Source organism: Phanerochaete carnosa (genome assembly GCF_000300595.1).
Source record: "Phanerochaete carnosa HHB-10118-sp unplaced genomic scaffold PHACAscaffold_7, whole genome shotgun sequence".
Classification (NCBI taxonomy): Eukaryota; Fungi; Basidiomycota; class Agaricomycetes; order Polyporales; family Phanerochaetaceae; genus Phanerochaete; species Phanerochaete carnosa.
In genome coordinates this window covers 1,308,776-1,336,267 of record NW_006767634.1, presented here as the reverse complement: position 1 = coordinate 1,336,267, position 27,492 = coordinate 1,308,776, and the positions used below count along the sequence as shown (strand labels likewise).

Sequence of the window (27,492 nt, the reverse complement as noted above, 5' to 3'; positions counted from 1 at the left end):
ATGACCTTGGTCTCTGCGACCCAGGTTATGCAAAGGCCTTCGAATTACAAGGATGCCCCTCATAAATACCCTCAGGGACAGTCTGTTCCTCGTATTATCCACAAGAGGTCCGGAGCTAAGGCCAATATTGGGTACTTCACCAATTGGTGAGCTCAATCGTGAACCATTGGCTTGCAGACGCGTTTCTCGTGTGCTCAACGAACAACTCTCTAGGGGTATTTATGGCGCGAACTTCCGTGCGTTTGTCTCTTTTGATGTTTGAAACTGGTATTGAATAGTTCGACAGAGCCTACGGACATTAATCCTGGCCCTCTGACTCACATCCTCTACGCCTTTGCCGATGTCTCACCCGATACCGGAAACATCACTCTCACCGACAGCTACGCAGATGAGCAGGTACGGGCGACCTTACAGATTTAATGGTGGGCTTATCGCTGACGACTAGTTCCAGAAACACTTCCCCGGAGACTCCTGGGACGAACCCGGAAACAACCTGTACGGCTGTCTAAAGCAGATGTTCTTGCTCAAGATGGCCCACAGAAATCTCAAAGTCTCTCTCTCAGTTGGAGGATGGACCTACTCTCAGGACGGCCACTTCAGCTTTGTGACCGACGCGACCAAGCGCCAGACCTTTGTCGAGAGCGCCCTCCAGCTCATGGAGGACTACGGCTTTGATGGTCTCGATCTCGACTTCGAGTACCCTAGTTCGACTGCACAGGGTCAAGGTTTTGCTGATCTGATCACGTCACTGCGGTCCGCCTTCGACACTTACCAAGCTCAGAAAGGGGATGCTACACCCTACCTGCTCACCGTACGTCCTCAATAATCATATCTCACAGTTCAGTGCCCGAACATGTTATAGAGCGCGGTTTCTGCCGGTGCAGCAAACTACGAGTATCTCATCGTTCCCCAAATTGACCAGGTAGACGACCTTCACTGATATATACGCGATACGGATCTTTCCTCATTCATTGATTCGCAGGCGCTGACATACTGGAATCTCATGGCTTACGACTATGCTGGATCATGGCTTACCTGGGTGAGTATTTCACGAGCTATTTTCACGACCCTCAGGGTCTTACAGTTGATCTCATGTCATAGGCTGATAATCAAGCAAACCTCTACGATGGCGCCCGTACCAATGTTTCCACGGACGCTGCTATCAAGTGGTACCTTTCTCAGGGCGCCACTGCCGGTAAGATTGTTATGGGTCAGTCGATGTCAACACATTATCAGCCTCGCATTACTTACGGTAGATCAGGCATTCCCCTCTACGGTCGCGCTTTTGAGGACACTACTGGCCTCGGTGCCCCTTACAACGGTATTGGCCCGGGTACCATCTCTCCTGGTATCTACTCCTACTCGGACCTTCCCCTCGCTGGCGCCCAAGTCTACGAAAACCTCACGGATGTCAGCAGCTACTCCTATGACCCGGTTAAGATGGAGCTTGTTTCTTACGACACTCCTACCATCGCAAGCATTAAGGCACAATATGTGAACACCAACAATCTTGCCGGCAATATGTTCTGGGACGTGAGTGCATGTCAACTACTTCATCTGGGCGGCGACTGAGTCGTGCTCTCTCAGCTTTCCACTGATAAGACCGGAACGCCTGACTCGCTTGTCAGCACCACAGCGAACGTTTTTGGTGTCCTTGATCAGACTCTAAACCACCTTGACTACCCCAACAGCAAATGGGATAACATCCGGAATCAGATGGGCACCGCCCCTGGCAGCTCGCCCACTTCGTCTTCTACAGCCCCCACTACGACACCCACTGGCGGCTCCGGCTCCGGCCAGTGCGCTGGCGTGGCAGCTTGGAGCTCCAGTACCGCCTACAACGGCGGTCAGGCCGCTGTCTATGGTATGTCCCTAAAGCTCTTTGTGACCGGATCACGGCTTTACTCGTGTGACACAGGGTCGCACCTATGGACTGCGAAGTGGTGGACTCAGGGTGACACCCCCGGCGGATCAGGTATGCGCTCCAGCAGATCCAAATCGTGACCGGTCTAACCACCGTGTTCCAGCTGGTGTTTGGACTGATGATGGTGCATGCTGAATTTACAGTCAACGTGACCATAACTTAACGGATAGCGATCTCTTGACTCATGGATGCATCACGGCGCAGTACACCAGAATGCCTGTATAATAGACAAAGCACGAGAACATGTAACGACATATATATATTGTCGAATACTGCGAGATCCTATTGATGAAACTAGAAACACCAGGGCGAAGGAAAGCGAGACTAGAGATAGAGCGAAGAGCAGAAGATGACCGAGTTTGGCCTTTCCAGCATCTCTGACGCCTTGTCAAACTTTTCCTGCAGTTCCGTGTTGCCAATGACCTTCGCGGCTTGGCTCATCTGGCGGATGAGCTCTTGAAGTCGGCGGAAAACACGGATTAAACTTCCTTCGAATTGGTCGGTAAGCTACAGTGAGCGTTAGCACCGCAGCATGAAGGGCGACACAGAGGTAATTACGGACCTTGCAGATCTCGGAGAACGACGCGCCGCGGCACCACTGCACGACTGCGTCCATGAGCTCGACCTTGAACGACTGCACGTACTCGTCTTCGACGATGGGCAGCTTCGATTCTTTCGACACCTTGGCTATCCGCCGTGCAATCTCTTGCATGACGCGAAGAGGAGCAGCGAGCTCTTCCTTCAGCCGTGTTTGCTGCTCGCTCTGTAATGGGACTGGTCAGCGCCGCGTCCTTACAGGCGCAAAGCCGATAGCGGACCTTTTCTGTGAAGACAAAGCAGCTGAGGAGACCAGCACTCTGCTCGGGCGAGAGGGTATTAAAGGCACCGTTGAAGATTAGCTCTGTTAATAGCAGTTCGTCACCAGTGCTAATCTCGCACGCCACACGGCCCTTCATGTCGACGATGTCGGCCGAGCTGGTGAAGCCGAGACGGCGTAAGACGCGCTTTCGTGCCTTGAGCTCTTCCATCTGCAGCACATCGTGCGTCGCCTGTATCTTCCTTTTAAGCTCCCGCATCCGCTCCTGAGAGCTGACTTTCTGCTTGTATAGCGTGTACAGCTCTGGTAGCCGCGGATCCTTATGAAGCGAGCTCGAGAACATTTTTTGCTCCATGATCTCGATTTTCTGCGTGTAAATGTCAGCTCTGACGAACACGAAAGTGGAACAAAAGCGAAAGCGCATACCTTCACCAGCTGCTTAAATTTGTCATCGGTAATATGCATGTTCTGAACAGGATCCAGCAGGGGAATGCCGTCTGGGAAACGCCGGTGCACCTCCTGGATGGTCTTCCACACTGTTTCACGCGCCTGTGAGGAGCGGATGTCCTTCGGCAAGTGGACACGGAGATGGCTAATCGACTCAAGTGTGGATAGTAGCACGGGGACGACCTGCGGATCGCCCTTCTGACCTGGAGGACAGGGCAGAATGCCAGCAGGCGTCGGAGTGGTCGTCGCACGATCTTTCGGAAGGGTACCACCGAATGCGCAGTTCAGGAGGACATCGACGACATACTGTTCATGTGGCGGAACATCCTCTGCAACGGGCGTAGGTCGATTCTACACGTGTGATCAGCAATCCCGGGAGCACGTACAAATGGAAGCATCCGCACCTTCGGCGACTGGCGCTTTTGATAGTTGATAATGACACCCCAGCCAAAGTCCAGGTCTTGATACTTTATCTTGACAAGCCGACCAGGCTGGAGGAAGGGAAGGCTATAGCTAGGGTGCGTGATGACTTCGCGGAAGTCAGCAGCCATCTGATCTAGTTGCTGTCGGTATTCATAGTACTCGGATACGAGTTCCTCGTCGGAAACAACGATAGAAGCCTTCTTTTGTTCCTCCCTGCGAAGCTCTACATGCAAAGCGAACTAGTAAGCGCAATTCAAGAGTAGGGCAACGAGATGTGGCGACAAACCGTCTTCCAAAACCGGGACCCCAGCGTTGCTCTGGAACTGGAGAAAGCAGCGTTCAAGCATGTACTCGGGACTGATGCCCTCGACCTTCATCAAGTTGAGGACCATATTGTAGCCGAGGTGGAATGCGGAGTCAAGTCGGTCGGCCTCGCCCTTGATCATCTCCTTCGCAGCAGTCGGCTCGAGCTTTTCGTCGCACATCATGATGACCACACCGCGATCATCGAGACCACGACGACCAGCACGACCAGACATCTGGATATACTCTCCGGACGAGAGGTTGCGGAACTCGCGACCGTCAAACTTGCGTGCTGCGGTGAAGACAACAGTCTTCGCGGGCATGTTCAGACCAATGGAGAACGTTTCGGTGGCGAAAAGGATCTTGATCAGACCTTCTTGGAAAAGAATCTCGATGACCTCCTTGAGAATAGGAAGTAGACCACCGTGGTGGATGCCGATGCCACGCTTGAGGAGAGGGAGAAGATTGGAAATCTGAGGAAGCTGCCGATCGTCCGCGGACAAGTTGTCGATCGCATTATTGAAGATGTTTGTGACCATGTCTTGTTCGTCGGTGGAGTTGAACTCGAACTTGGTCATGGTCAGTGCAAGAGCTTCACACTCGCGCTTACTGAAAGCGAAGATAATGACCGGGTTGTAGTTCTTCTGCATGATCATCCTGATAATCTTCTGGATATCTGAAGGGCCTGCATAGGTGTTAGCATAGATGGTATTCATAACACGAAGTGACTAACCCTTCTTATCTCCACCTTTCTTGGTCTTGCCTTTACGTCCGCGACCGCCTTTTGGATCTGCAGGGTCTTCCCCTTGCCTCTCCTGGAGCATGCCCATCGCCTTTGTGAAGTTATCCTCCCTGAATTCGCCCTTCTCGTTGACAACTAGGTAGATACCCTCTCCGCCCGCGGGGAAGAGATAGTGCTGTAGTGGAGTAGGACGGAAATCGGTGTAGACAACATGACACGGCTGCTCATGCGACTTGCAAATCCATTCGGCGAACTGCATTGCGTTGGGAATCGTGGCGGAGAGAAAGACGTAGCGAACTGTATGCGGGAGGAGGATGATAGTTTCTTCCCAGACAACGCCACGCTCTTTATCGCGCATGTAGTGAATCTCGTCGAAGATGACCCAGGCAACTTCGCGCATAATCTCGGAACCACGGTATAGCATCGACCGAAGGATCTAGACGCCATTGTCAGAGCTAACTTCCTGGCAATGCGTGACTACTCACTTCAGTAGTCATGACTAGACATGTTGCTGAGGGGTTAATTGTGACGTCTCCTGTCATGAGGCCGACATCGCCAAACTCGGCGAGCATCTCACGGTACTTTTGGTTTGAGAGGGCCTATGTACGCTTTCTCAATATATTTGTTCGACGAACCATGTTGCAAACCACTGGCCTTGATAGGACTGGTGTAGATCACACGCTGCTTATTCTGCAGACAGCGCGCAATTGCATACTCAGCTACGACAGTCTTACCCGCACTCGTGTGAGCAGACACAAGTACACTCTCGTTACGCTGAATCGCATGCACCGACACTTGCTGGAAGGGGTCCAGCGTGAACTTGTATTCTCGTGCTGGTTTGGCAGGAGGTACATGATTCGCGATAGGTATGTAAGGATAACCAGGTGGCACCGCGACTTGATGTCTGACCTAAAGCGAGATGAGTCGAAGGCATGAGGTACTGGGTGTACGGTGCACACCTGATGGCGAAGCTCTAGCTTTGAGCCCGCCTCGACGGAACCTTGGAGCCCAGCGCTAGCCGCAACCTCTCGCTTTGCCTCTATCTCCACTTCGTCGGTGACCATGGGATTTGGCGACGACATGCGAGGTTTTTTAGGGTCAGATGGCCCAGCTTCGTTCTCTCCATCTAGAGGGGGTTCGGCGTCATCAGCGGGAGGTGCTGACACGCTATCTTCTTCCGCTTTGCGCTTCTTTGGAACCTCGCTGTGGTCATCGGTATCCATAGCATGCACACTGCTGATCTCGGATTCGTAGTCGTCCCCTTCTGGAGGGGTTTCATCGAGGAAAGAGAATAGGTCGCTGGAATTCATGTCGGCCGTAAGCTGTATCGTCGAGATATGCAAAATAAGAACTAGTAAACCGGCGAACCAGCGGGAGGATCACAAACGCAAAGAACCAGACCCAAATGAGAGGCGGTCGGCGGCGCCCAGTCGAACGTCGGACAGCTCAGCGGCCAGAGCAAGACTTAGTGTGACAGTAACTATGTAACGCGAGCGTAGTCACGTCATTGACGGTCGGTACCGGTCGGTGACGGGCCGGGTTGACATTTGACCTTCATCGTCGCGGAAGCTACAGCAGTCTTGGCTCAGACATTCGCACATCGTATCACGGAGACATCGCTGCTTTCTGTTCATGAGGCCACATATTCCAGGCCCTCAGTAGCACTTCTCAGCCGACGACAGCTCAGAACCTAAGATTCAGAGCAATTCACTCGTTTGCCTGGGTCGTCTAAATTGCACATCCTTCGGCAAGTCCACGATGTCTGCTGCGCGCCACCGCATTATTTTCGCGGATAGGGGCTCTCACTTCTACAGTACAGTCAGTCAGCGGTCACGAGATGCATCTAGATCCTGCAGACGAACATCCGGGCTCGACCCGCCCGACCCGACGACCGAGACGACGCAGCGGACCTCCGCGAAATATTGTCGAGTGTCCTCATTTCATCTCCGCGCTCGACGAAACACTGAGCGATCGCAAGGCAGCCTATGCTCCGTATTTTTATTTCACCTCCACCTCCACATGCGACAGTGGGCCCATGCTGTTTCGTTGCCCCGCATCTGCAGCGGCCTGGAGATAAGAGACGCCCAAGCCTGTTCGAGGCAGTTCCGGGATGCGTACCGTCCAGGTTCAGAATCATTGTGCGTATCTCATTCAATCACCGTGGGATAACTGAGTCTGACGTTGAACTTCGTGTGTCTCACAGATTCTGACGAGTGCTAAGCAAGCACAGCATCCTCCCAGGGCTGCGCAAAGAATCTGCACCGGCTCGGCATACAAAGGAATGGATAGGCTCAGCTGACACCACTCGCTGATAGCGTGTGTACTTTGAATTGCCTAGTGCCCTACTTTTGTCCACGGGTCACAGTTACATACGACCTGCCGGCCTTGCTATGTCGTCAGGTTGTGATGGCAGAAGCATCCATCTGTTTCGTCTCATACAGTCTAGTTAGTCAGGGACTGGCTTCCAGTCAACTGACTCCCTCGAACCCTGGCGTTACCGCGGCTATCCAGGACGAACACTCGACGTAGCCTGGGCGGTGAACCCCGTTTGTCAAGCTTCGCGGACCTGAAACTCGCGGAAGTATTCTTGTCAGGAGCTACGATTGCAGTTCTGCTGACATATGTGCACGTGCAACGCGATCGACAAATCTCTAGCTCACAGGACCTGCTGACCATATCCAGGGCTTCTCATAGGCTCAAGCCTGAAGACAATATAAAGCTCAGCTCTATCGCAGGAGCATACTTCAGGATCCCTTTCCTAACCCTCTTCACCCCGGACTCTCCTATCTAGCAAGATGCCGACCAAGCGCGCTCTGGAAGCTCAAGACAAAGCGGTCTACACGACCTCCAGCGGTGCCCCCGTTGCCGAACCCTACGCCGCTCAGCGCGTTGGCAACAACGGACCCCTCCTCCTTCAAGGTGAGTCTCCATACCTTCCGCGTTCACCAACGATATTAACTCCATTGTTCCAGACTTCTCCTTGATCGACTCCCTTGCGCACTTCGATAGAGAGCGCATCCCAGAGCGTGTTGTGAGTCAAGTCTTTCCTGCGTCTACGCTCCCGTCCATAACCGTCCGCTCCTCTAGGTGCATGCTAAGGGTGCAGGATGCCACGGCTTCTTTGAGGTCACTCACGACATTACCGACTTGTCATGCGCTGCCCTCTTCAGCGAGGTCGGCAAGAAGACCCCTGTGACCATGCGCTTCTCGACAGTCGGTGGAGAGCTTGGTTCTGCTGACTCTGCTCGTGACCCCCGAGGTATGTCTTTCGCAACCTGGCAGTCGAGCCTGCCTGACCTCGACTGCAGGTTTCGCTATCAAGCTGAAGACGGAGCATGGAAACCTCGACTGGGTGTTCAACAACACTCCAATTTTCTTCATCCGCGACCCAGCGAAGTTCCCACACTTCATCCACACTCAAAAGCGCGACCCGGAGACTCACCTCAAGGATGCCGATCCGTTCTGGGACTACTTCTCCCTGAACCCAGAGTCAATTCACCAGGTCATGATCTTGTTCTCCGACCGCGGAACTCCTTACGGCTTCCATCATATGCACGGCTACTCGGGACACACCTATAAGTTCGTCAACGCTGAAGGCAAATTCGTTTATGTCCAAATTCACGTCCGTAAGGAGGGCGGCTTCAAGACTATCGACAACGCTACTGCGGGTAAGCTCGCGGGTGAAAACCCCGACTACGGTATCGAGCTTCTCCACAACGACGTCGCCGCAGGCAAATTCCCTGAGTGGAAGTTGTTCGTGGTATGTATCTGCTGCTTGTCTCGCACCTCCCGTCATCTGATTCATGTCGCCGCAGCAAACCATGACCCCTGAGCAGGCTGAGAAGTTCCGTTACAACATTTGCGACCTGACCAAGGTCTGGCCGCACGCAGAGTTCCCCCTCCGCCCCTTCGGCAAGATAGTGCTTAACAAGAACCCCGAGAACTACTTCGCCGAGGTGGAACAGGTGGCCTTCTCGCCCTCGCACACTGTCCCCGGTTTCGAGCCGTCCAACGACCCGGTTCTGCAGTCCCGTCTGTTCTCGTACCCTGACACCCATCGTCACCGTCTCGGCACCAACTACCAGCAGCTGCCGGTCAACAGGCCTCTCGTCCCGATCGCGAACTTCCAGCGCGACGGCCCGATGGCGTTCGAGAACCAGGGCACGCGCCCGAACTACCAGAGCTCCCTTGTCCCGCTCACCTACAAGCCCAAGCCGTACGAACAGGTCAAGCACGAGACGTGGCTCGCCGCTGCGAAGACCGACCTCAGCTTCATCACCGAGCGTATGTATCTCCTGCACTCTTTGATAGCGGGACGTGGGCTGACCGTCGCCGTGTGCAGTCGACTTCGAGCAGCCCCGCGCGCTCTGGCAGAAGGTCTTCGACAACACCCAGAAGGAGCACTTCGTCTCCAACGTTGCTGGACACTTTGGCAACGTCAAGAGCCCGGAGGTCAAGGCTAGGCAGCGTAAGTGTCCCTTAACACTCGTCTCGTTGGATAATGTCTCATATGGTGGTCCGCAGTCTCTGTCTTCGCTGCCGTCGACCAGGACCTCTCCGACCGCATCGCCAAGGCCATCGGTCACCCATCGGTCAAGCCCTTGTCGGTCGCCCCCGCCGCGCAGGCCATCCGCTTCCAGTACAACCAGAGTGCTTAAGAGAAGACTGGTCCCAAATCTCAACTGTATCACTAGAGTTGCTCGTGCCCTACTCTTGGGCGGGTTGACTGGCTCATGTAGTCATATTGTTAAGTTCTGTACAAGCATACACAATCGAAATCCTAAGTGTACAATCTTCTCGGGACGTGATCATAGATGAGTGCATGCTTGCTGGGTAAACCTAGGAGTGGGGCATGCGGTGTCGGATCGATAAAGATGGCACCATCGTCCTAAACATGTCTCGCCTTCTGAAATGCTGGTGAGCTCGTCCTGACTGAGGGTTTTGTGCGCAGTAAGAGGGTTGCCGGCCGCGCTGTTTCAAATGGCGTCCATTCAGTTGTGCACCTGTCTACTGTACTGTTGATCCTCAACCGACCCGCCTTGAACGCTTCTAGAGGAGTCTCGTTCGTCACGAGGCTTCGCAGCAGCACAGGATAGTCATAATGCCGTCGAATCTGGGTCACGAGTGTTACAAAGAATAAGCATGAGGAACCCATCAAACCGCGACTAAACTATGTCGCAACAGACCATCTTTCTTCCGCACAAAGGGGTACAGGGCTTATTTCAAAGGGTGGCGGCGATGGGTCGCTAGCCTAGAACAAGACTTGAAGGACGATCACCGAAAAAGGGATTGGCGAGAAACCTAATGCCGGGCTTCATAAGTCGCGCGTCCCAGAGCGAGTCAGTTGCTAGAGCATCTTTCTAGGTCCGACTCCAGCTTTCTATTCGACTTGCGGCCCGGAGTCGAAGAATTCGACCGCAGAACGCAGGTAAGAAAGAAAGCGCGATGAACGTGCGATTGAGCGAACCACAGGTGGGGGAACGCCCGGAGACCTTCAATGATCGCATAAGCACGCACAGACAACTACCGGCAATGAGACCCTTGATAGTCACATGGACATGGGACAACGCAACGCAATAATTGCGATGGACGGACGAACGACGAGGACGAATCCTGAGAAGACAGCGCAGACGTGGCGGAAAGGAGTGTGACGCAACATCACCGGCAAGGCGCATAGAACGCATTAGGCGACACGATGACGCGATGAGCGCAGAACACAAGACGCAGGAGAATGGCGGAGCGCATGTGGCGTGAGATGGTCAACAGAGAGCGCAAACGCATGGATGCCGAGTATCGCAGCGGCCGGAACCATATACAACGCAAAACAGCGGAGAATCTAGTGCTGAGCGCTGAGCAGAGCAATGAATGCATAGCGAGCATGACGCGCCGCTGTAAACTATAAGTATTGTCGAGGACGGCGTAGAGGACGCGCGGAACGACCAGCGCAACAAGGAGTACAAGCGCCTAAGCGCGCTGAGGCGGCCGAGCGGATTTGGAAGGTGAAGCGCCAGCCACTGCTGACTAAGAACTGTAAAGGATAGCTCGGCATGGCACGGCACGAAATCCTCTTGTGGAGGGATCTGGTCGTTGGTAGCGGCAACCTCAGCAAGCTTCCAAGACCTCTAGCAAAATGTCTAAACGCGGTGAGCAGCGCCGATTCTGTGTCTGTGCCACGCAGAAATGCTGATGATGCATTTCCCGCTTCACAGGTTCGTACCAGACCTTAGACTTGTTTCCTATCGTACGGACTCACCAATAGACTGTGATTCGCAGTTGTCGGTGCCTCTGGCCAGAAGTATCGGATGACCCTCGGTCTCCCGACTGGTGCCGTTCTCAACTGCGCGGACAACAGCGGTGCGAAGTCGCTCTTCGTGATCGAACCCTACGGCACTGGTGCACGTTTGAACCGTCTCCCCGCCGCCTGTGCGGGTGACATGATCCTCTGCTCGGTGAAGAAGGGTAAGCCAGAGCTGAGGAAGAAAAGTAAGTGTCCATCTTTGAGATAGGGGAAAGAGGCTTGGAGGGATCCTTAGTCTTGGAGAGAGTCACTGACAATTTGCTTTGAATAGCCATGCCTGCTGTCGTAGTTCGCCAGCGGAAGGCGTGGCGTCGCCGGGACGGCGTCTTCCTCTACTTCGAGGTACGTACACAGTTAGCTCTATAGCTTGCTTCCATCAACGCGAGTTATCAGGACAACGCCGGCGTCATCGTCAACCCCAAGGGTGAAATGAAGGGCTCTGCTATCACTGGCCCAGTCGCCAAGGAATGCGTACGCCACTCCTTTCTATTTCTGCTCTACTGCAAACACCTTAACGACATTTGCAGGCGGATCTCTGGCCACGTATCGCATCAAACGCGGGTACTGTCGTATAAGCGTTCCTATCCTTATTTCCCAGTCTTCTCCTTCTCTCATGTTTTGTACTGCATATGACTGTGACCACAATGCTTTACTTTGGTTCCAATCGTCTTTGCGTACGCACAACAATGCATTCCGCGCGTTATTGCACGTCTGGCAGCACTGAGGATTTCTCGGGGAGTCGCTCTGCTGACGGTTCAGGTTGTTGCACAAGTCCTGCCATGTACGCATGTGGTGGCGGTTACGATTTACACTATACAGACCACAGTGGTGATTCTCAGGCGCTTACGTGCGAAGATCCACTCCGCAAGCACCTGCTAGAAGCCAGGCATGCACATGTGGCTATTCGAATCGCTCTTATGTTTAAATCACAGGGCATTCTCCATCACCACAGAGGCACATGCATGTCGTCACGAACCTCCGCCGGACTATGGAGAAGACTTGGGCTCGTGTGGTATCCCCCAGAGAAGGACTAAACAAGGCATATGGCCGGATCGATCATTGGTTGCTTTTGGTTGCCCGCCCGACTCGGAGCATACGCACAGTACGCTCCAGTGCACAATGTGGTGCGCAATGCGGTGCGCAAACCCGTGATGCATGCCAATCATGTTCTTTGATATGTCGCGGGGTTTGACCTCCAGCTTCGTTAGTGTGCATGGTGGCCTTCTCTGTTGTGCCAACGCGGGGGAGACCCTCGAGTCGTCCCGCGGAAGACTGTGTGCGGCCCAAGGCCCAGGTAGTGACGTTCTTGGACATTTCGAGCGAAGATCCCGCATTCGGCGTGAGCGATGTGTCGCTCCCTGCCACACGTAGACGTGTCCCGTGGCATCTTCGGAACAGTGCACCTTCTCCGAGCTTACTTATGGCAGGCGCATTGTTCAGAACAGACTTGCTAATTGCATTATAAGAGCAGCTTCTCCATGTCCCAGGTTCACCGAACCCTCGTCAGCCGCGCCCTCGTTGCCCAGCGATGGTCCACGCCGGTTTCAAGTTGCTACTCTTTGGCTTGCCGGCTTTCGTCGCAGGCGCATCCATCTCGACGCGGCATACACCGCGAGCACCTGCGACATCCAAGAATGTCATCGTCCAGATGTTCGAATGGACGTGGGACAGCGTCGCAGCGGAATGCACTGACTTCCTTGGTCCCGCTGGGTACGGCTACGTACAAGGTACGCTTCGTATCTCCCTGGTGAGCGTGGTTGCCGACTCCCCAGCAGTCAGCCCTGCCCAGGAGCACATCCAGGGCTCGCAATGGTGGACGGATTACCAGCCCGTGTCATATACCCTCACTTCAAAGCGAGGTGATCGGGACCAGTACGCAAACATGATCAATACCTGCCACGCCGCTGGCGTCGGGGTCGTTGCAGGTGTGTTTAAATTTCGAATACATCGTCTCCTGCTCCGGCGCAGTGGTTGATGCGTCACTCCAGACACCATTTTCAACCACATGACTGGTCAAGCCGATGGCGGCGTCGGCGTCGCAGGATCCTCGTTCCAATATTACGTTTATCCGGGAATTTACCAATCTCAAGACTTCCACTATTGCGGCTTGGAGCCTAACAATGATATCGTCAACTGGGACAACGCCGTCGAAGTGTTGACTTGCCAACTGGATGGCCTCGCAGAGTAAGCCCTTTCGGTTATCTTGAAGAACAGTCTGAGCTGAGTAGCCGACAGCCTTGCTACCGAGACGGAGTATGTGCGCAGCCGACTGGCTGAGTACGCCAACGATTTGCTTTCGTTGGGTGTCGACGGGCTGCGGCTGGATGCAGCGAAAGGTGGGGCATTTCTTTGTGCGACAGTAGTTGAGGTAATGATAGAAAATTGAAGACATCAACGCAAGTGATATCGCCAACATCACTTCTCGCTTCACGCGGGCTCCATACATCACGCAAGAAGTCATCTGGGGAGAAGGCCAACCTATAACCCCCAACCAATATGTCTACATCGGTGAGACCTACTTTTGCACTCGATGCGGGACTCAGCTAACAGCTGCTTTCAGGCGATGTACAAGAGTATGCTCAGCACAGACCCGTGATATTACGTGATACTTATGGTCGTACTTGTTTGCAGATTTCGCTACACTTCTGCAGTGCAAAGCGCCTTCTCAGGTGGAGGCATCTCCAGCTTGCAGAGCTTTGATAACCTTGGTGAGTCGGCCTCGTTCAACTTCTTTAGAGGCAGCTCAGAGTTTTGCAGGCTGGGTCCCCGGAACATCAGCAAATGTCTTCGTCGCCAATCATGATACTGAAAGGGTGGGTTCGCAGTGCGATCACACCAACGAAGCTTGACACTATGACGCAGGGCGGCGACTCGCTGAACGCCAACTCGCCTTCAAACACTTATGTCACCGCCATGATCTTCTCCCTCGCACATCCATACGGTACTCCGACCATTCTATCAAGCTACAGCGGCTTCACGGACTACGATGCCGGGGCTCCGAATGGCGGTAAGTATGTCTTTCAAATATTTACCGACCTGAATGTCTGATTATATGCGCTTTTGCAGGAGCGGGTACGTGTACCACAGGCGGCGGAACGAATGACTGGCTGTGTCAGCATCGATGGAACGCCATCGCAGGCATGGTCGGCTTCCACAACCAAGTTGGCAACACGGCTATGGACAACTGGGTGTCGCCGCAATCAGAGCAGATTGCATTCGGACGAGGTGCGAAGGCAACTTCGGATTCCTGCGTTCCTTGCCATTAAATCGACCGCGTACAGGCTCCCTCGGATTTGTCGCGATCAACAACGCGGACACCGTCTGGAGCACGACGTTCACAACCTCTCTGCCGGATGGGACGTACTGCGACGTCATCAGTGGCGTCAGCTCATCCGGAATGTGCACTGGGAGCGCGTGAGTGTTGTGTCTAGACCTTGTATCTAAGCACGGCTAATGGGCAAGCTGCAGCTTTACTGTCTCCGGCGGCACGTTTACAGCCGACGTGCAAGCGCATAACGCCATTGCCATCCACACCGGTGCAACTGGCGTCGCAAGTGCTACGATCACGATAAACTTTGCTGAAACCGCCACAACGACGTTCGGCGAGGCAAGTCGCTGACACCTAACTCTCGCAGGCGTGCTCATCATTCGACACTAGAACATCTTCTTAGTGGGTAGTGTTCCTCAGCTGGGCTCGTGGAGCCCCGACTCTGCGGTTAGCCCTTTCTTCTCACTGTCATGATCTTTGAGGTTGATCACCAAGATCCCCAACAGCTCCCTCTATCATCCTCCGGCTACCCAACATGGACGGTCTCGGCATCTTTGCCGCCGAACACGGCATTTGAGTACAAGTTTATCAGAAAGGAGACGAACGGGACTGTGAGTTCAGCATGCGGCATGCAGAAGGGTTGTTCTGACTGGACATGCAGGTCGTGTGGGAATCCGACCCGAATCGCTCTGCGACGACTCCGGGCTCAGGGTCGACGACGTTGACTACGAGCTGGAGATAGGTGAAGGTGCTCAGGCTGTGTCGATGACATTCAGACTCCCTACATGTAACCTAAAACTTATACACTATACTGTCTGGCTACCTTAACAGCAAAAGTTAATACACGCTGGTCATACCATGCCTCTTGCATGAGGAGTAACATGGGAAGAGGAAAGAAGGAAGACCTTAGCCTTCCATCTGCCGAGAATACAGTATAGGACCACTCCTTGGGACACCTGATCAATATTCGCTTCCCCTTCGTATGTTTCTCGCATATAAATACTAAATAAATCGCATTATATTAATAAAACATATGAAATACCTCAGTGCAAAGCTGCAAGGCGAAAAGACGAAAGCTGAAGTCAAGGCGAAGGACACAAGACGGAGGTGGTCCAGGACAGCGGCTACCACTCGTTGGGACAGGGTGACTGATGTGACAAAGGCGACAATTTGTGACCTGTACCAGCAGTCTTGGCAGAGGCGGCAGTCACGCGGCAGTCAAATTTGTCACGCCTCAGCCACGCCTAAGCTCAGTAGAATCATCTCTGATGTATTCCAGCTCGACACTTGGCATCTGAGCATTAAGCGCATTTTTCACATGAATGGAGCATAAATTCGGGTATTAACATATATTCTCGCAAATTTTAGGCTGACTGTGCGACTCTGGTGACGGTCGCAGCATCACTGAAGCCGGCGCGCTTGACAATTTTCGAGGCCTTTTGCTCCCCCACCTACGCTACAATCACCGGACGGCTCTGAGCTTCTAATGGCATATAGATATAGATGTATTATATACAGTCAAGTGGTAGCGATAGGCCCTACAGGCTGTGCGAGGGCAGAAAATACAGTGTCCCAAGGAGTGGTGCTGTCCCAAGGAGTGGTCCTAGCATGTTCGCGGGCGCCTGCTCGCGAAGTGGGCTGGCTTTGCACAACATACCAAGGGTCCTACTTCGACGCCACGATGCATTCAAACCTCTATGTGTTCTATCCCCACGTAGCATAAATGGAGCACTCTTCCATTATACAGAAACATTCGTTTACGACATGTCCAAGGGTTCAATTCGAAGACGAGTCAGCCAAGGACCAACCCTCCAAGCTTCAAAGACCCAACACGGCAAATATTGTGAGTTGAAGCCGAGACATATGGCAATGTTCGGGTCGAGCGGACTTTTTGAAGAGTCTGGAATTCTGGTGTGCATTGCCCGAAGACAATGCAATTTGCCGCAGGCTCGTGATGTCAGTGCGTGCCGGCCTTATGCTCCAGCCTCACCGGTGCTATATGCGTCGAAATTCGTTGTTGCGCCGGCGCCGGTTGACCCACCCCTGCAAACCTTGAGCTTAAGTAACGGCTTCTACTAGGACAAACTCATCGAACCTCATGGGTGGCGTGATGCTCCCTACCATAGGCATCTATACTCCGTGCCAACCCGGAATTTAGAGCAGATTTGACGGGCGTGCGGCAAGGAGAAAAGACTTGTGACGTCGACGTGCAGTATAAGTGGCTGTCTCGCCACATCCAAGCTTCGTTCAACTCCCAGGCCACGCTTCATTAGTGCAGCCATGGCTCGCAGCAGCCTCGCGTGTTTGCTCATCAGCCTGCTGACCTTTGTCGCTGGCAGCACATCCTCCCCGGCGCAGTTCCCCGTGCAAGCACCCGAAGCCCTCAAAAATGTCATCGTCCAGATGTTTGAATGGACGTGGGACAGCGTTGCGGCGGAATGCTATAACTTCATCGGGCCTGCCGGGTACGGCTTCGTGCAAGGTGCGCTCCGCGTTCCCCTCAGCAAGTACGATCGCTGACCTTCTTGGCAGTCAGCCCTGCCCAGGAACATGTCCAAGGTTCGCAATGGTGGACGGATTACCAGCCCGTATCATACACTCTCACCTCAAAGCGCGGAGACAGAGACCAGTACACTAACATGATTAATACTTGCCATGCCGCTGGTGTCGGGGTTATTGCAGGTGCGTCTCCCATGCCATAATCTGGAGGTCCTGACGGTTGAGACACGGCTTCAGACACTCTCCTCAATCACATGAGTGGTTCAGACGACGGCGGCGTCGGCGTCGGGGGGTCGTCATTCCAGCATTATGTCTATCCTGGAATATACGAATACCAAGACTTCCATCACTGCGGCCTAGAGCCCGACGATAATATCGTCGACTATAGTAATGCTGTCGAAGTCCAGACTTGCCAACTGGACAACCTGGCAGAGTAAGCTATCTTGGTTATCTGAAGGAATGGTCTAGACTGAATACCTGGCAGCCTATTCACGGAGTCAGAGTATGTGCGGAGCCGACTGGCGGCGTATGTGAACGACTTGCTTTCGTTGGGCGTCGACGGGCTGCGACTGGATGCGGCAAAGCGTACGACGTCTTCACGTTTCATGGCTGCCCATATAATAATTCATAACTGTAGATATCAATGCGAACGACATTGCCAACATCACTTCTCGCTTACGCCGGGCTCCGTACATCACGCAAGAAGTTATCTTCGGGACGGGCGAACCTATAACCCCCATCCAATATGTCAACATCGGTGAGAATTATTTTGGTACTCAGTACGGAGTTGTATTGACATTTGTCCTCAGGCGATGTACAAGAGTGTGTGGAGACTTATGATATCGCATAATGACAGGGCTCACAACATTGGCACTGGTTTGCAGGTTCCGCTACACTACCGCAGTACAAAACGCCTTTTCGGGCAGTGGCATCTCCGGCCTGCAGAGCTTCGATAACCTTGGTAAGCCCGCCTCCCCGGCTCTCCAAGAGATAGACATCTCACAGCTGCGCAGGATGGGTACCCGGAACATCGGCCAATGTCTTCGTTTCAAACCATGATACAGAGAGGGTAGGATGACTCTCCTGCCGTCTCGCGAGCTCATATTCAACTGCGTGTCACAGAATGGCAACTCGTTGAACGCCAACTCGCCTTCAAATATCTATGTCACTGCCATGGTCTTTTCCCTCGCACATCCATATGGGATGCCGACCATTCTCTCGAGCTACAGTGACTTCACGGACTACGATGCCGGGGCTCCGAATGGCGGTAAGCGTGGTTTTTGTATACCAAACGGCATGAAAGTCTGACTATATGCGCCATCCCAGGAGCGGGTACGTGCACCACGGGTGGTGGGACCAATGGCTGGCTATGCCAGCACCGATGGAACGCCATCGCAGGCATGGTCGGCTTCCACAACCAAGTTGGCACCGCGGCCATGAACAACTGGGTGTCGCCGCAGTCGGAGCAGATTGCGTTCGGGCGAGGTGCGGGGATGTCTTTAGACTCCAGAACAGCTTGCTGAGGTGCACACGTCTAGGCTCTCTCGGTTTTGTCGCGATCAATAACGCAGACGCCGTCTGGACCACGACCTTCGCCACTTCTCTGCCGGATGGGACGTATTGCGACGTCATCAGTGGTATCAGCTCGTCCGGAGTATGCACAGGGACTGCGTGAGTGTCGGATTTATCCCAAAAATCGCAGCATGACTGACAGGCGAGCTGCAGGTTCACTGTTTCTGACGGAAAGTTCACGGCTGGCGTGCAAGCTCGCAACGCTATTGCCATTCACAGTGGCGCAACGGGCACCGCAGGTGCTACGATCACGGTGAACTTTGCAGAGAATGCCAATACGACGTGGGGCGAGGCAAGTTGCCAGCATTCTAGTTTCGAAAGCGCGCTTATCATTCGGCATCAGAATATTTTCTTGGTGGGCAGTGTTCCTCAGCTGGGCTCGTGGAGCCCCAACTCTGCGGTCAGTCTTTCCCGTTCACCGCCACGTTTCTGGGAGCTAAAGGCAAAGTGCATCGCAGCTCCCTCTATCACCCGCCAGCTACCCCACGTGGACCGTCTCGGTGTCTCTGCCTCCGAACACAGCCTTCGAGTACAAGTTCATCAGGAAGGAGACGAACGGAACTGTGAGTGTGCTTGCGATGTGTCGGAGAGCGATGCTAACCGAAAATTTAGGTTGTCTGGGAATCCGACCCTAATCGCTCTGCAACGACTCCGGGCTCGGGGTCACTGGATTTGACTGAGAGCTGGAGATAGGAGAAGGTGTGGACGACATCCGGACCCCTGAAAATGACCAAAACTTGTGCATCGACGAGTCCTTTTACTTTGGTATTGCGAGTCAATTGCCGATGTCGACTGTAACGGATGAACGATGTTCAGGAGCGAATTCTTGCGCTTCAAGCCAGACGAGCGATCTCACGACATTACGAATCATTAGATTAACAAACTTTGGTCTACTCTGAAGTCCACAAAAACGGGACGTTGCGTAGCCCGGTATGCGTACTATGCTACTACACTACTGGGTTCCGCAGGGGCGCACCAGCGAGCATGCTCACGGGTTGCGGACCTGCGCGGTCTCGGCAGTGTTGAAAGCGTAAGGCGACTTGGCGGAGGCCCAGCCGCTGCCCTGGACGGGGTTCGCATTCGCGTCGTACGACGCGGCATCGTAGGTCGTGCGCATCGCGGGTTGGTTGTTGGGCGTCGGTGCCTGGACGTTGAACGTCGGGTTCTTCCTCTGCTCCTCGTCCTCCGCTTCGTACTCCTCCTTGAGTTGACTGAGGTAGCTGAAGACGATGAAGATACCCGCTGAGCCACAAATCAGATTCGGTTAAGATAAGGGGGAGAGGAGGGGGGCGTACCGAGCTGGAAGCACCAGATGATGACGAAGACGACGACGAGGACGGCGCGGATGACGTCGAAGCCCGCGTGGCAGAACCAGTGCTTGACCTCCTCGGCGTCGCCCGTCGAGCTGCCGACACACTTGCTCACATCGCTGTCCTCGGTGCTGTGGAAGAGCGTCCAGACGAAGTAGATGCCGACGACGATGATCAGCAGCGTGTTGACAGTCACAGTGTACGCATAGAAAGCGATGCTGCCGCGCCCGCGCGTGAGGGAGCCGATGAGGCTGTGTGCGCGCGTGTGTCAGCGAAGGCGGTTATCAGTAGTGCGGCGGTGCGTACCCGACGATGGCAATCAGGGCAAACCAGGTGTAGGATAGGCTGACGAACCAAAGTCCTAGCTTCTCGTGCGTGCTCAGATCAAGGGTGCCCTTGACTGCATGACAGCAGAGTCAGTCTCCAAAGCATCTTGCGCCACGCGGACGTGCGACTCACAGTAATTGTGGACTTGGATCCATCCGAGGACGCCAATGGCACCACCGCCGATGAGGCCGACGAGGGCCATGCAGAAGACACCGAACCTGACGGGCAGGCAGCAGCAGAACGTGCGGGAGCGAACGTGGCCCATTCTTCAATTGCGTAGCGGGTCGTTAGAAAAAGACTGGAGAGAAATAGACTCGTCCGAAATTAAAACGCGTGGACTTCGAAGGGGCAAAAAGGTAGAATAGACCGAAAGAATAGATGAACGAAAGGAAAGTCGTGAAAAGGGTAGGGGCCAGCCTGGAGAAACCTCCGCTCGCAGCCCAAGAGGTTTAAATACGACTGGCGATGCCACATCAAGACACGGACTCGGTGATGTTTCAGAGGAGGGGGCTGATGTGACAGCGGGTATGCTGTGCGAGAGAGTCGCGCAATGCACAGGGCAAACGAGGTCCCTAGATACCGTTGATGTTTGAGGCACTATTTTGCTGGTAGAAATATGCCCATCTTGGAGCAAGCGACGGAGGAGTGAGAAGAGACACGCATAGTCTCAATATGACGATAATGTGGTCCTCACAGAAAAAGAGGCGCGTAAGGACTTGCTTCAGGTGGCGCCGCGTGATGGCAAATGTCATGCTCACGAAAGTTCGCACTCTTGGCTTTTTGCCGAAGACGGGGAGACGGTTGTATATCTCTCCCAGTCTTCCTCCGAGCAACTAATGCTGATGGCAACAGGATGAGTAGTCTGTTTTTGGCAGGGTGGTGGCGAGTGTTGATTGACGTCACTAGAGGACGTCACTATCGAAGCACTCTCCACTCTACTGTATTCAGGCCTTCATGAAGACCATAGTCGGCCAAGCCATGTCATCGACCCGAACGTATATAAAGCCTTGGGCCGACACCACCTAGTGTTGTCATGCTTTCTCGTGCCCTGTTTACACCCTCAATCCGCCGTTCGACCCTCCAGCTTGCTACGGCTCGTACTTTCGCCACTACACCGAGACAGATGGCGCAGAAGACTCTCTTCCAGGCTGTCAAGGAAGACCATGAGGAGGTGTGGATTATATATCCCCTATTTGATCCGATACTGATGTTAAATGTTGTCACAGATGTACGAATATCACGACCAATATCAACGGGCGTTCGCCAAGGGCGATGTTGAAGCCTGCGCACGCTGGGCTCATCAGCTGCGCTGGGAAATTGCGCGCCACGCCGTTGGAGAGGAAATTGTTGTCTACCCGTTGATGGAGAAGCACCTCGGCGACAAGGGAAAGGAGCTCGCCGATCACGACCGGAGCGAGCATTCGGTACATAAACTCTGATCTTGTCATCATTCACATTTGCTTATAGGATGTCCAACAGCAAGTCAAACAGGAGCTGTACAAGCTTGAGGGCATGCAGCCCGGAACCGAAGAGTACACTTCGCTTCTAAACAGGATGATGACGAGTCTGCACCACCATAATGATGATGAGGAGATTGACGACCTGCCTCTGCTCGAACCCGCCATTGGTGAGGCCGCCAGTATGGAAGCAGCCCAAGACTTTAAGCGGACGAAGAAGTTTGTTCCTACAAGGTATGCACCTCAGGTATCTCCCGGCATGGCTTTCATTCTGAAGACGGCGATCTCAGGGCACACCCAGCTGCACCGAACCAACCCCCTATGGAGACTTTGGTCGGATTTTTGGCAGCCCCTGTGGACAAGCTCTTGGACGTGTTCAAGAGCTTCCCGAGGGAAGACGAAATGAAAGCCGCCAAAGAAGAGCTCAAGCACCGTGATCACGACGCGGCCGCTGGCCGCCAAGCTACCGTGCAGTAAATTCTATTGGAGCCTTTCAGAGAAAAAGTCAGCCGTGCACGAGTATCGTTGTTTTGTTTCTGCGCTCAATGATGTCAATAAGCTCTATTATATCATTATAGGATTGGGATCAGACTCACAAAAGCGTCTACATTATGAAGTCCTGTAACGCTTCATTACGTACTGGAAACGTTTGCATTATTGAGACAGCCACCGTCTGGTCAGCAAAGGTCGCAGAACACTAGATTAAGCGCCTGCTGCCAGCTCAAGGCGCACGAGCTGTGTACCTGGGAATAGACGTTGTGGTTATGTAGAGAATACTTCATTGGAGTGTAGCCAAAAGATGCGGTGTGTCAAGATACAACTTAGTCATGCCCGTCAATCATTATCGCCCAGGAAACGTCTGTCTAGTAGCCCACGCTTTCGAGGTAGTCGGCGAGATTCTCGACGACAGGAGTGGTTTCTCCAGCTTGCAAAGGCCCGACATAGACCGCGACGAGGATCGCTTGCTTGGTCTTGACGATCACACAGCCGTCAGCCTATACGCGCAAGAGGACAATCAATACGCCAAAAGGCCTGAGCGGGGGTTGAGTCAAAAGGTACGCACGCCCTTCTTGCCGTAGATACTACGCCCTTCCGCCGTGGTCGTGATGTACTTCTGGCTAGCGAGGCGGACGCCGCTCGCGCGGATCTGGTCGAGGTTCGCATGCGCGCCCACGATTGCCTTCTGCTCCTCTGCGCTGAGCTGTAGGAGTGATCGCGTCAAATCGCGCGGGTAACACGCGAAGAAAGGCGCACGTTGAAGTTTGCAGAGTGTGCCCAGATACCTCCCTGTTGGCCAACGATGGCGGCGTGTGTGACCTTCCCGGTGCCAATAAGGTTGGTATCGACGTATGCTGGCCGTCACAGCAAGTCTCAGCGACTTTCGGCGCATGTGCAGCTACAGAACAGACCTTGCCACGACATGATTATTCAAGAAAAGACGAGAGCGGAGCACAGAAAGAGGAAGAATGAGACGGGAGGTGTGACGAACAGCAGAGATGGGACGGGTTGCGTTATAAAGAGGCCTCTGCTGCTTTGAGGTCGCTCTCTCAGCCGGCTCGGAGATCGCCTGAGATATGATCGCAAGCGGATCAGTCGACTTCTCATTACGACCTGCGACAACTGGGCGGCCTGCATAATCGTCAAGCGCAACAGCGGCGACCTACTCGCGAGACAGAGGCGGACGAGGCGGCTGGGAAGAAGGTTCGCACTATGTGCGGCGGAGGGAGGCGGGCAGGCAGAAAGAAAGGCATAGACGCTCACTGGCTGGTGATAGACAGGCTTGCACGTCAGCTACCACCCTCTTCATCGACCCTTTCTGGACGACGGCATGGTGGACGACAATTCGCAGGTTCTATCGCTCGGTGATCAGTTAGACGTCGCGTCGGCTCTCTCTGTGCGCTGTAACGAACTCAGCATCTCAATGGCCGGTGACCTTCGAGAATCTGACGAGCCGAGTAATATGACTACCTCTAACTGGAGCTCTTGGTTACACTACGGCGAGCCGCTCTCGGTCGACGACTACCCTAATCTCACGCAGCGCCCACCAGAGCTACCTCCGTTGGTACCAATCGTCATCTCGGACCACTCTGCTGGACCAAGCGGAATAGACGTGGAATCGGGCGGCGACACTCAGCTCGGCCTGGCAGTTCTTCTCGAGGAATTGGAGCAGCTGGCCGTACAAGCCAAGTTACTTCCTATCCCGAGACCTCCGACACTTTCTCTCACTGACCTTTGTGATATCTTGACTCTGCCCATGGACATCAGCATCCCGTCTATTGATACGGTCAGTCTAGCTGGCATTCTTACATCGTCAAATCTCTTCATCTAGTTGCAGGAACTTGCCGAAGCGCACATAGCTTATGACTCGTCCCACACTGCTAGAAACGCTATCTCGGCTCCTGCTCGAATCACTGTCCGCGATTTCGATCAGCCCTCCGCCGAAGCGCCGCAGGCGTTGAGTATCCGGCCTGTCGCCTTCGAAGACTCTGGCTATGCCTCCGGACCCTCATCACCTGCCTTCTCTGAGCTGTCTTACCACTCTGATATTGAACGGACTCCGCGCAGCTACCATCGTCCTCGTGCACCGAGTCCTTTGACGCCCGTCACGCCGGACTTTGCTTCATTCCCGTCCGCTCTTCCCGCAATGCACTCCTCGTGCAGAGAGCCGGAACACACACCTGTCCGCACTGCGAATCCAGAACAGTTCTCTCCCTGCTTGCCTACAACACCACATACATTACCGAAGTCTCACGCGTCAGCCCTCCGTTCCAGCTCACTCGATGCTGCAAGGTCGGCGCAACCCAGCAAGACCAGGTTCCTTCCCATCAAGAGCCTCATTTTGAACCGCAAGCGCTCCCTCGCCGCGAAAGACTTGCATCTGCCGCTCCCTCCTACAGAGCCCCTTCCACGCGTTTCACTAGACGCCCCTCGCTCCGCTACCTCTGCCTCGTTCCTGGACTTCAAGATCGCGAAGCGCGGCCTGCGTCGGCGCAATTCGGAAGCCTTGCTATCCACTAAAACTCCAGTCGTTGACACGCTGCAGTATGAGTCTTTCCTGTCGTTTTACTAGAGCTTTATCGGCTTCTCTCGTTGTCGTATACCCTGTTACTGGATTTTTGCCCGTCTATATCCTTATGCATGTGTATTATTACCATCCTGGTGTATTCTCATCATCTATGTTCGCTCCCGACCTCAAAAATCTCGGAAGTGGTGGTGCCATCGTTCCGTCCTCTCGACCGAAAAAGTGACAAGTCGCGTGATGCGTGACGTTGCGTGGGTTGCTGTAACGCGTTTCCATTTCTTAGCGCGACCGTTTCCACCAACGACTTTTTCTCATTGCTCGCGCTTGGAACCCGTATAGATGCCACATAATTTGGTGTAATTAGGCGTTCCATGTTAGACACTCTCGGTGAACCTCTCGATGATCTCAATTTACAGTACACTGACTGACTTGCGTTATAGCCTGTCCTGCCACGTATCGATGCCTCGCGATTGTCGAAATCCTGCGAAGAATCGTTGGCTTTACGACGGAAGATACTCTCCATACTGTTGCCGTTCTGTCGCGCACAAGTCGGCTCTTTCATGACGTGGCACAAGAGGCGGTCTGGGAAGACCAAGCGACGCTTCTGAATCTGTTTCACTGTCTCCCGGGAGATGTCTGGGACGATACTCGAGAGGTGAGCCGTGAGAATGTGTACAAGACCGCCCTTCTCATGCACCGTACTGCAGCTATGTTCTTTCTTACGACCACCTAACCCTTCCGAGTGGAAACGCGTGATGGCCAATGCCGCGCTTGTGAAATCGCTTAAGCTAGAGAGCAACGATTGCGGACTCTTGGGCCCGGATTGGGGAATTATTGCCCTCCACTGTCCGGAAAAAGTTCTATTTCCGAACCTGAAGGAGCTCGAGTGGGAAGACAACGACGACTGCGAGGCGCTCTCGCACGCACACCTGCTTCTCGGACCAAAGCTACGGAACCTTGCACTCAAGCTGGGCGCCGATGCCCACGTGAGCACTGCTCTTGAAAGGCTCACGTCGCTCCTCGACACCGTCGCATGCCAGCGCCCCCCATTACGCGAGTTATACGTGCCCATCGAAACCGGGAGCGTAGCTCTTTGCAAGGCGCTGGGAAAGGTCATCCAGTCCGTAGAACTGGAGACATTCGAGAGTACCGTGCCTCTCACCCAGGAACAGATCATCGCGGTGGCAAAGTCGCGTTCTCTTGAGATAGTAGACCTCCACTGCACATCATCTTTGGACATCAACGACGAGGTCTTCAATGAAGAGGGCGTGTTTCCTGCCATCGCGGCTCTCTACATGAGCGTTAAAAGCTTGGAATTGCACTCCGTACGCCGCCTTTTCCTGGACGCCAGCTCGCCGGACTTGGGAACTATACATCTCAAGTGCACTAAGGATCCTCGTGAAGAGACTCTGGTAGAGTTTCTCGAGGGGCTGGCGAAACGACCGAGCGCGTTTCACATGCGGTCATTAGAACTCGTGTTTGCGAAGGACGCCTATCGTAACTCCCCTCCGCCCGCAGAACAACCAGAACACGTGCTTGGTCCTAGAGTTCTGGCGGCAGCATTCGCCCTCAAGTCCCTTACTCAGCTGCGTATCAAGTCCCGGAACCTGGACATCGATGACGAGACAGTTCACCAGATTGTCCTCAACCTCCCTCAGCTGCAATCGCTCCTTCTCCTTCCGACTTGGTACTCGGGAAGGCCGTCGAAATTCACCTTCAGAGCGATCGCGCTGGCGGCGTCCGGTCTGCCCTGTCTGAAGGAGCTCGGCCTGCCCCTGAACATCGAGGGAGCGCACTTCCCTGTGCCGTACCCTAATCAGTGGTACAACCAGTCGTGCACGAAACTTTACGTCGCGGATTCCCCGCTGACCGACGAGCGCATCGAGGACGTCGCCGTCTTCCTGTCTATGTGGTTCTGGTACCCGGAGCTGCAGATCATCGCGTGCGAGACGGGCGTGCCCGGCGACAGGTTGCGTACCCGGGAGAGGGGCAAGCACAAAGCGGCGTGGGAGAAGTGCCAGAAGCTCCTCCGTCCGCTGAGCCGCGCTCGCTACCAGGAGCGATTCCGATACGGGCTCCCCGATGCGCCTTGGACAGTGTCGTACTCTGTCCCGCTGCTCTGGCGGGCAGAAAACGACAAGTCCCGACATCTGCCTCTCATACCGCAGTACTCGCCTACCCCTCTATGAGGACGCCCCAGAACGCTTGAAACCTTCAGTCCTATATACCACGAAACTTATACGCGGCTAGAGCGAGTGACAGTTCATGGAGAGCATGTACGTCACTCGCTCTCCTGCTTTTACAGGCCCGAATGTCCGCGGTACTAAGAGGCTACCTAACTTACAAGTTAACCTCGTACCTGCTTACACTTACTTACGCTTACTTAGTTTTACTTACACTCACTTACACTTAATTACTGCACCTTACATATAGACGCTTATATATTGGCCGTAAATGGTAACCGAAGGTGTCGTGAAACGATGTCAGTTAACGTGTCAGGCTGGCGATTTCTGGCACGGAATGAAATTTCATCTAGTCAATCTATATCTATGTATCAAGATTAAGACTAATTAGATAGAGGCTATACATCTAGTACGTTCAGTTAGGGAGCTTCTGGAACCGCTCTGGAGCAACCGAACCATCAGCGAAGGGGTAGTCGGTATATCCCTGCGGGCTTTCGACGTTGTAGTATGTCGAACGATCACCCTTGTCGACGGGAATATCCTTCTGCCATCGTACCGGCAAGTCAGGCTGCAAATCATAAGATGGTCAATACTATCCAGGACTTCGAGCATGCGTTACCGACGTACGTTCGAGATGAATAGCCTGCCGGCAGCGATTAAGTCACCCTTCGTCTCAGCGACTTTGAAAGCAAGTTCGCGATTGTAACCACCGGCACTGATGAACGGCCGCTCGCCCCAAATTTCTCTCAGGGAGTCATTTGACTAGAGAACGATCAGCGGGGGGTTGACCAGACGCCGCGGACTGGGAAACTCACCTCCCCTTCCTGGACCTCTCTATCGCTGCTACCCTCCACACGGGGCTCAACACATGAATATATGCCAACGATGACCACTGTCTTG

General features: G+C 53.9%; 12 protein-coding genes across 12 annotated transcripts; 8 read left to right on the top strand and 4 right to left on the bottom strand.

Moving 5' to 3' along the window:
• Positions 1-2,059, top strand: PHACADRAFT_98844 (glycoside hydrolase family 18 protein; the record flags this gene model as incomplete). Its single annotated transcript, XM_007397954.1, has 11 exons — positions 1-146; positions 214-236; positions 287-396; positions 452-811; positions 863-922; positions 983-1,039; positions 1,102-1,210; positions 1,262-1,533; positions 1,588-1,864; positions 1,919-1,975; positions 2,028-2,059. The coding sequence occupies 11 exons, from the start codon at positions 1-3 to the stop codon at positions 2,057-2,059; spliced, it is 1,503 nt and encodes a 500-aa protein (XP_007398016.1).
• A 163-nt stretch (positions 2,060-2,222) lies between these two features.
• Positions 2,223-6,097, bottom strand: PHACADRAFT_259600 (uncharacterized protein). The gene is made up of 10 exons (XM_007397953.1): positions 5,616-6,097; positions 5,311-5,565; positions 5,142-5,255; positions 4,648-5,092; positions 3,898-4,599; positions 3,593-3,834; positions 3,168-3,539; positions 2,743-3,108; positions 2,487-2,687; positions 2,223-2,431 (listed from the first exon to the last, which is right to left on the bottom strand). The coding sequence occupies exons 1-10, from the start codon at positions 5,964-5,966 to the stop codon at positions 2,249-2,251; spliced, it is 3,231 nt and encodes a 1,076-aa protein (XP_007398015.1). The 5' UTR covers positions 5,967-6,097; the 3' UTR covers positions 2,223-2,248.
• A 1,051-nt stretch (positions 6,098-7,148) lies between these two features.
• PHACADRAFT_259598 (uncharacterized protein) lies at positions 7,149-9,451 on the top strand. Its single transcript, XM_007397952.1, has 7 exons — positions 7,149-7,575; positions 7,629-7,687; positions 7,744-7,915; positions 7,965-8,416; positions 8,472-8,940; positions 8,999-9,124; positions 9,181-9,451. Exons 1-7 carry the CDS (start codon positions 7,452-7,454, stop codon positions 9,312-9,314), a joined length of 1,536 nt encoding a protein of 511 aa, XP_007398014.1. The 5' UTR covers positions 7,149-7,451; the 3' UTR covers positions 9,315-9,451.
• An 892-nt stretch (positions 9,452-10,343) lies between these two features.
• Positions 10,344-11,686, top strand: PHACADRAFT_259596 (uncharacterized protein). Its single transcript, XM_007397951.1, has 5 exons — positions 10,344-10,799; positions 10,930-11,139; positions 11,226-11,296; positions 11,348-11,425; positions 11,482-11,686. Exons 1-5 carry the CDS (start codon positions 10,787-10,789, stop codon positions 11,527-11,529), a joined length of 420 nt encoding a protein of 139 aa, XP_007398013.1. The 5' UTR covers positions 10,344-10,786; the 3' UTR covers positions 11,530-11,686.
• A 774-nt stretch (positions 11,687-12,460) lies between these two features.
• Positions 12,461-15,064, top strand: PHACADRAFT_259593 (glycoside hydrolase family 13 protein). The gene is made up of 15 exons (XM_007397950.1): positions 12,461-12,681; positions 12,730-12,879; positions 12,943-13,138; positions 13,190-13,290; positions 13,343-13,462; positions 13,515-13,527; positions 13,586-13,662; positions 13,712-13,767; positions 13,817-13,961; positions 14,021-14,179; positions 14,236-14,368; positions 14,423-14,561; positions 14,613-14,669; positions 14,729-14,833; positions 14,884-15,064. The coding sequence occupies exons 1-15, from the start codon at positions 12,483-12,485 to the stop codon at positions 14,962-14,964; spliced, it is 1,731 nt and encodes a 576-aa protein (XP_007398012.1). The 5' UTR covers positions 12,461-12,482; the 3' UTR covers positions 14,965-15,064.
• A 1,271-nt stretch (positions 15,065-16,335) lies between these two features.
• PHACADRAFT_259591 (glycoside hydrolase family 13 protein) lies at positions 16,336-19,076 on the top strand. Its single transcript, XM_007397949.1, has 15 exons — positions 16,336-16,704; positions 16,755-16,904; positions 16,959-17,154; positions 17,206-17,306; positions 17,359-17,478; positions 17,531-17,543; positions 17,606-17,682; positions 17,735-17,790; positions 17,844-17,988; positions 18,048-18,206; positions 18,260-18,392; positions 18,447-18,585; positions 18,637-18,693; positions 18,752-18,856; positions 18,906-19,076. Exons 1-15 carry the CDS (start codon positions 16,503-16,505, stop codon positions 18,984-18,986), a joined length of 1,734 nt encoding a protein of 577 aa, XP_007398011.1. The 5' UTR covers positions 16,336-16,502; the 3' UTR covers positions 18,987-19,076.
• A 75-nt stretch (positions 19,077-19,151) lies between these two features.
• PHACADRAFT_259590 (uncharacterized protein) lies at positions 19,152-20,318 on the bottom strand. Its single transcript, XM_007397948.1, has 4 exons — positions 20,063-20,318; positions 19,910-20,003; positions 19,589-19,854; positions 19,152-19,535 (listed from the first exon to the last, which is right to left on the bottom strand). The coding sequence occupies exons 1-4, from the start codon at positions 20,193-20,195 to the stop codon at positions 19,282-19,284; spliced, it is 747 nt and encodes a 248-aa protein (XP_007398010.1). The 5' UTR covers positions 20,196-20,318; the 3' UTR covers positions 19,152-19,281.
• A 735-nt stretch (positions 20,319-21,053) lies between these two features.
• On the top strand, positions 21,054-21,864 carry PHACADRAFT_99430 (uncharacterized protein; the record flags this gene model as incomplete). The annotated part of the gene is made up of 4 exons (XM_007397947.1): positions 21,054-21,101; positions 21,157-21,354; positions 21,410-21,621; positions 21,678-21,864. 4 exons carry the CDS (start codon positions 21,054-21,056, stop codon positions 21,862-21,864), a joined length of 645 nt encoding a protein of 214 aa, XP_007398009.1.
• A 278-nt stretch (positions 21,865-22,142) lies between these two features.
• Positions 22,143-22,870, bottom strand: PHACADRAFT_259587 (uncharacterized protein). Its single transcript, XM_007397946.1, has 4 exons — positions 22,797-22,870; positions 22,642-22,739; positions 22,451-22,588; positions 22,143-22,382 (listed from the first exon to the last, which is right to left on the bottom strand). Exons 1-4 carry the CDS (start codon positions 22,807-22,809, stop codon positions 22,251-22,253), a joined length of 381 nt encoding a protein of 126 aa, XP_007398008.1. The 5' UTR covers positions 22,810-22,870; the 3' UTR covers positions 22,143-22,250.
• A 345-nt stretch (positions 22,871-23,215) lies between these two features.
• PHACADRAFT_211014 (uncharacterized protein) lies at positions 23,216-24,587 on the top strand (the record flags this gene model as incomplete). Its single annotated transcript, XM_007397945.1, has 2 exons — positions 23,216-23,671; positions 23,723-24,587. 2 exons carry the CDS (start codon positions 23,216-23,218, stop codon positions 24,455-24,457), a joined length of 1,191 nt encoding a protein of 396 aa, XP_007398007.1. The 3' UTR covers positions 24,458-24,587.
• A 193-nt stretch (positions 24,588-24,780) lies between these two features.
• Positions 24,781-26,598, top strand: PHACADRAFT_197746 (uncharacterized protein; the record flags this gene model as incomplete). Its single annotated transcript, XM_007397944.1, has 3 exons — positions 24,781-24,796; positions 24,850-25,064; positions 25,117-26,598. 3 exons carry the CDS (start codon positions 24,781-24,783, stop codon positions 26,596-26,598), a joined length of 1,713 nt encoding a protein of 570 aa, XP_007398006.1.
• A 409-nt stretch (positions 26,599-27,007) lies between these two features.
• PHACADRAFT_197745 (uncharacterized protein) lies at positions 27,008-27,482 on the bottom strand (the record flags this gene model as incomplete). The annotated part of the gene is made up of 3 exons (XM_007397943.1): positions 27,008-27,160; positions 27,220-27,354; positions 27,408-27,482. Coding segments are annotated over 3 exons (363 nt in total), but the record flags the coding sequence as incomplete, so codon positions are not given.
• Positions 27,483-27,492: the final 10 nt, after the last annotated feature.

Coding starts and splice junctions, on each gene's coding strand:
- PHACADRAFT_259587 (XM_007397946.1), bottom strand. Junction 22,589..22,641: donor CACACTCTGCAAACTTCAAC/GTGCGCCTTTCT, acceptor TCACTCCTACAG/CTCAGCGCAGAGGAGCAGAA. Junction 22,383..22,450: donor GTATCTACGGCAAGAAGGGC/GTGCGTACCTTT, acceptor TTGCGCGTATAG/GCTGACGGCTGTGTGATCGT.
- PHACADRAFT_259591 (XM_007397949.1), top strand. CDS start 16,503: ATGGCTCGCAGCAGCCTCGCGTGTTTGCTCATCAGCCTGCTGACCTTT. Junction 16,705..16,754: donor CGGGTACGGCTTCGTGCAAG/GTGCGCTCCGCG, acceptor CCTTCTTGGCAG/TCAGCCCTGCCCAGGAACAT. Junction 18,586..18,636: donor CCAATACGACGTGGGGCGAG/GCAAGTTGCCAG, acceptor ATTCGGCATCAG/AATATTTTCTTGGTGGGCAG.
- PHACADRAFT_259593 (XM_007397950.1), top strand. CDS start 12,483: ATGGTCCACGCCGGTTTCAAGTTGCTACTCTTTGGCTTGCCGGCTTTC. Junction 13,663..13,711: donor GCAGAGCTTTGATAACCTTG/GTGAGTCGGCCT, acceptor AGAGTTTTGCAG/GCTGGGTCCCCGGAACATCA. Junction 14,834..14,883: donor GAAAGGAGACGAACGGGACT/GTGAGTTCAGCA, acceptor CTGGACATGCAG/GTCGTGTGGGAATCCGACCC.
- PHACADRAFT_259590 (XM_007397948.1), bottom strand. CDS start 20,195: ATGGGCCACGTTCGCTCCCGCACGTTCTGCTGCTGCCTGCCCGTCAGG. Junction 20,004..20,062: donor GATCCAAGTCCACAATTACT/GTGAGTCGCACG, acceptor GCTGTCATGCAG/TCAAGGGCACCCTTGATCTG. Junction 19,855..19,909: donor GCCCTGATTGCCATCGTCGG/GTACGCACCGCC, acceptor GCGCGCACACAG/CCTCATCGGCTCCCTCACGC.
- PHACADRAFT_259596 (XM_007397951.1), top strand. Junction 11,140..11,225: donor GCCAGAGCTGAGGAAGAAAA/GTAAGTGTCCAT, acceptor TGCTTTGAATAG/CCATGCCTGCTGTCGTAGTT. Junction 11,297..11,347: donor GCGTCTTCCTCTACTTCGAG/GTACGTACACAG, acceptor GCGAGTTATCAG/GACAACGCCGGCGTCATCGT.
- PHACADRAFT_259600 (XM_007397953.1), bottom strand. CDS start 5,966: ATGAATTCCAGCGACCTATTCTCTTTCCTCGATGAAACCCCTCCAGAA. Junction 5,256..5,310: donor TCTACACCAGTCCTATCAAG/GCCAGTGGTTTG, acceptor AAGCGTACATAG/GCCCTCTCAAACCAAAAGTA. Junction 3,835..3,897: donor GGTCCCGGTTTTGGAAGACG/GTTTGTCGCCAC, acceptor CTTTGCATGTAG/AGCTTCGCAGGGAGGAACAA.
- PHACADRAFT_259598 (XM_007397952.1), top strand. CDS start 7,452: ATGCCGACCAAGCGCGCTCTGGAAGCTCAAGACAAAGCGGTCTACACG. Junction 8,417..8,471: donor CTGAGTGGAAGTTGTTCGTG/GTATGTATCTGC, acceptor ATGTCGCCGCAG/CAAACCATGACCCCTGAGCA. Junction 9,125..9,180: donor GGAGGTCAAGGCTAGGCAGC/GTAAGTGTCCCT, acceptor GGTGGTCCGCAG/TCTCTGTCTTCGCTGCCGTC.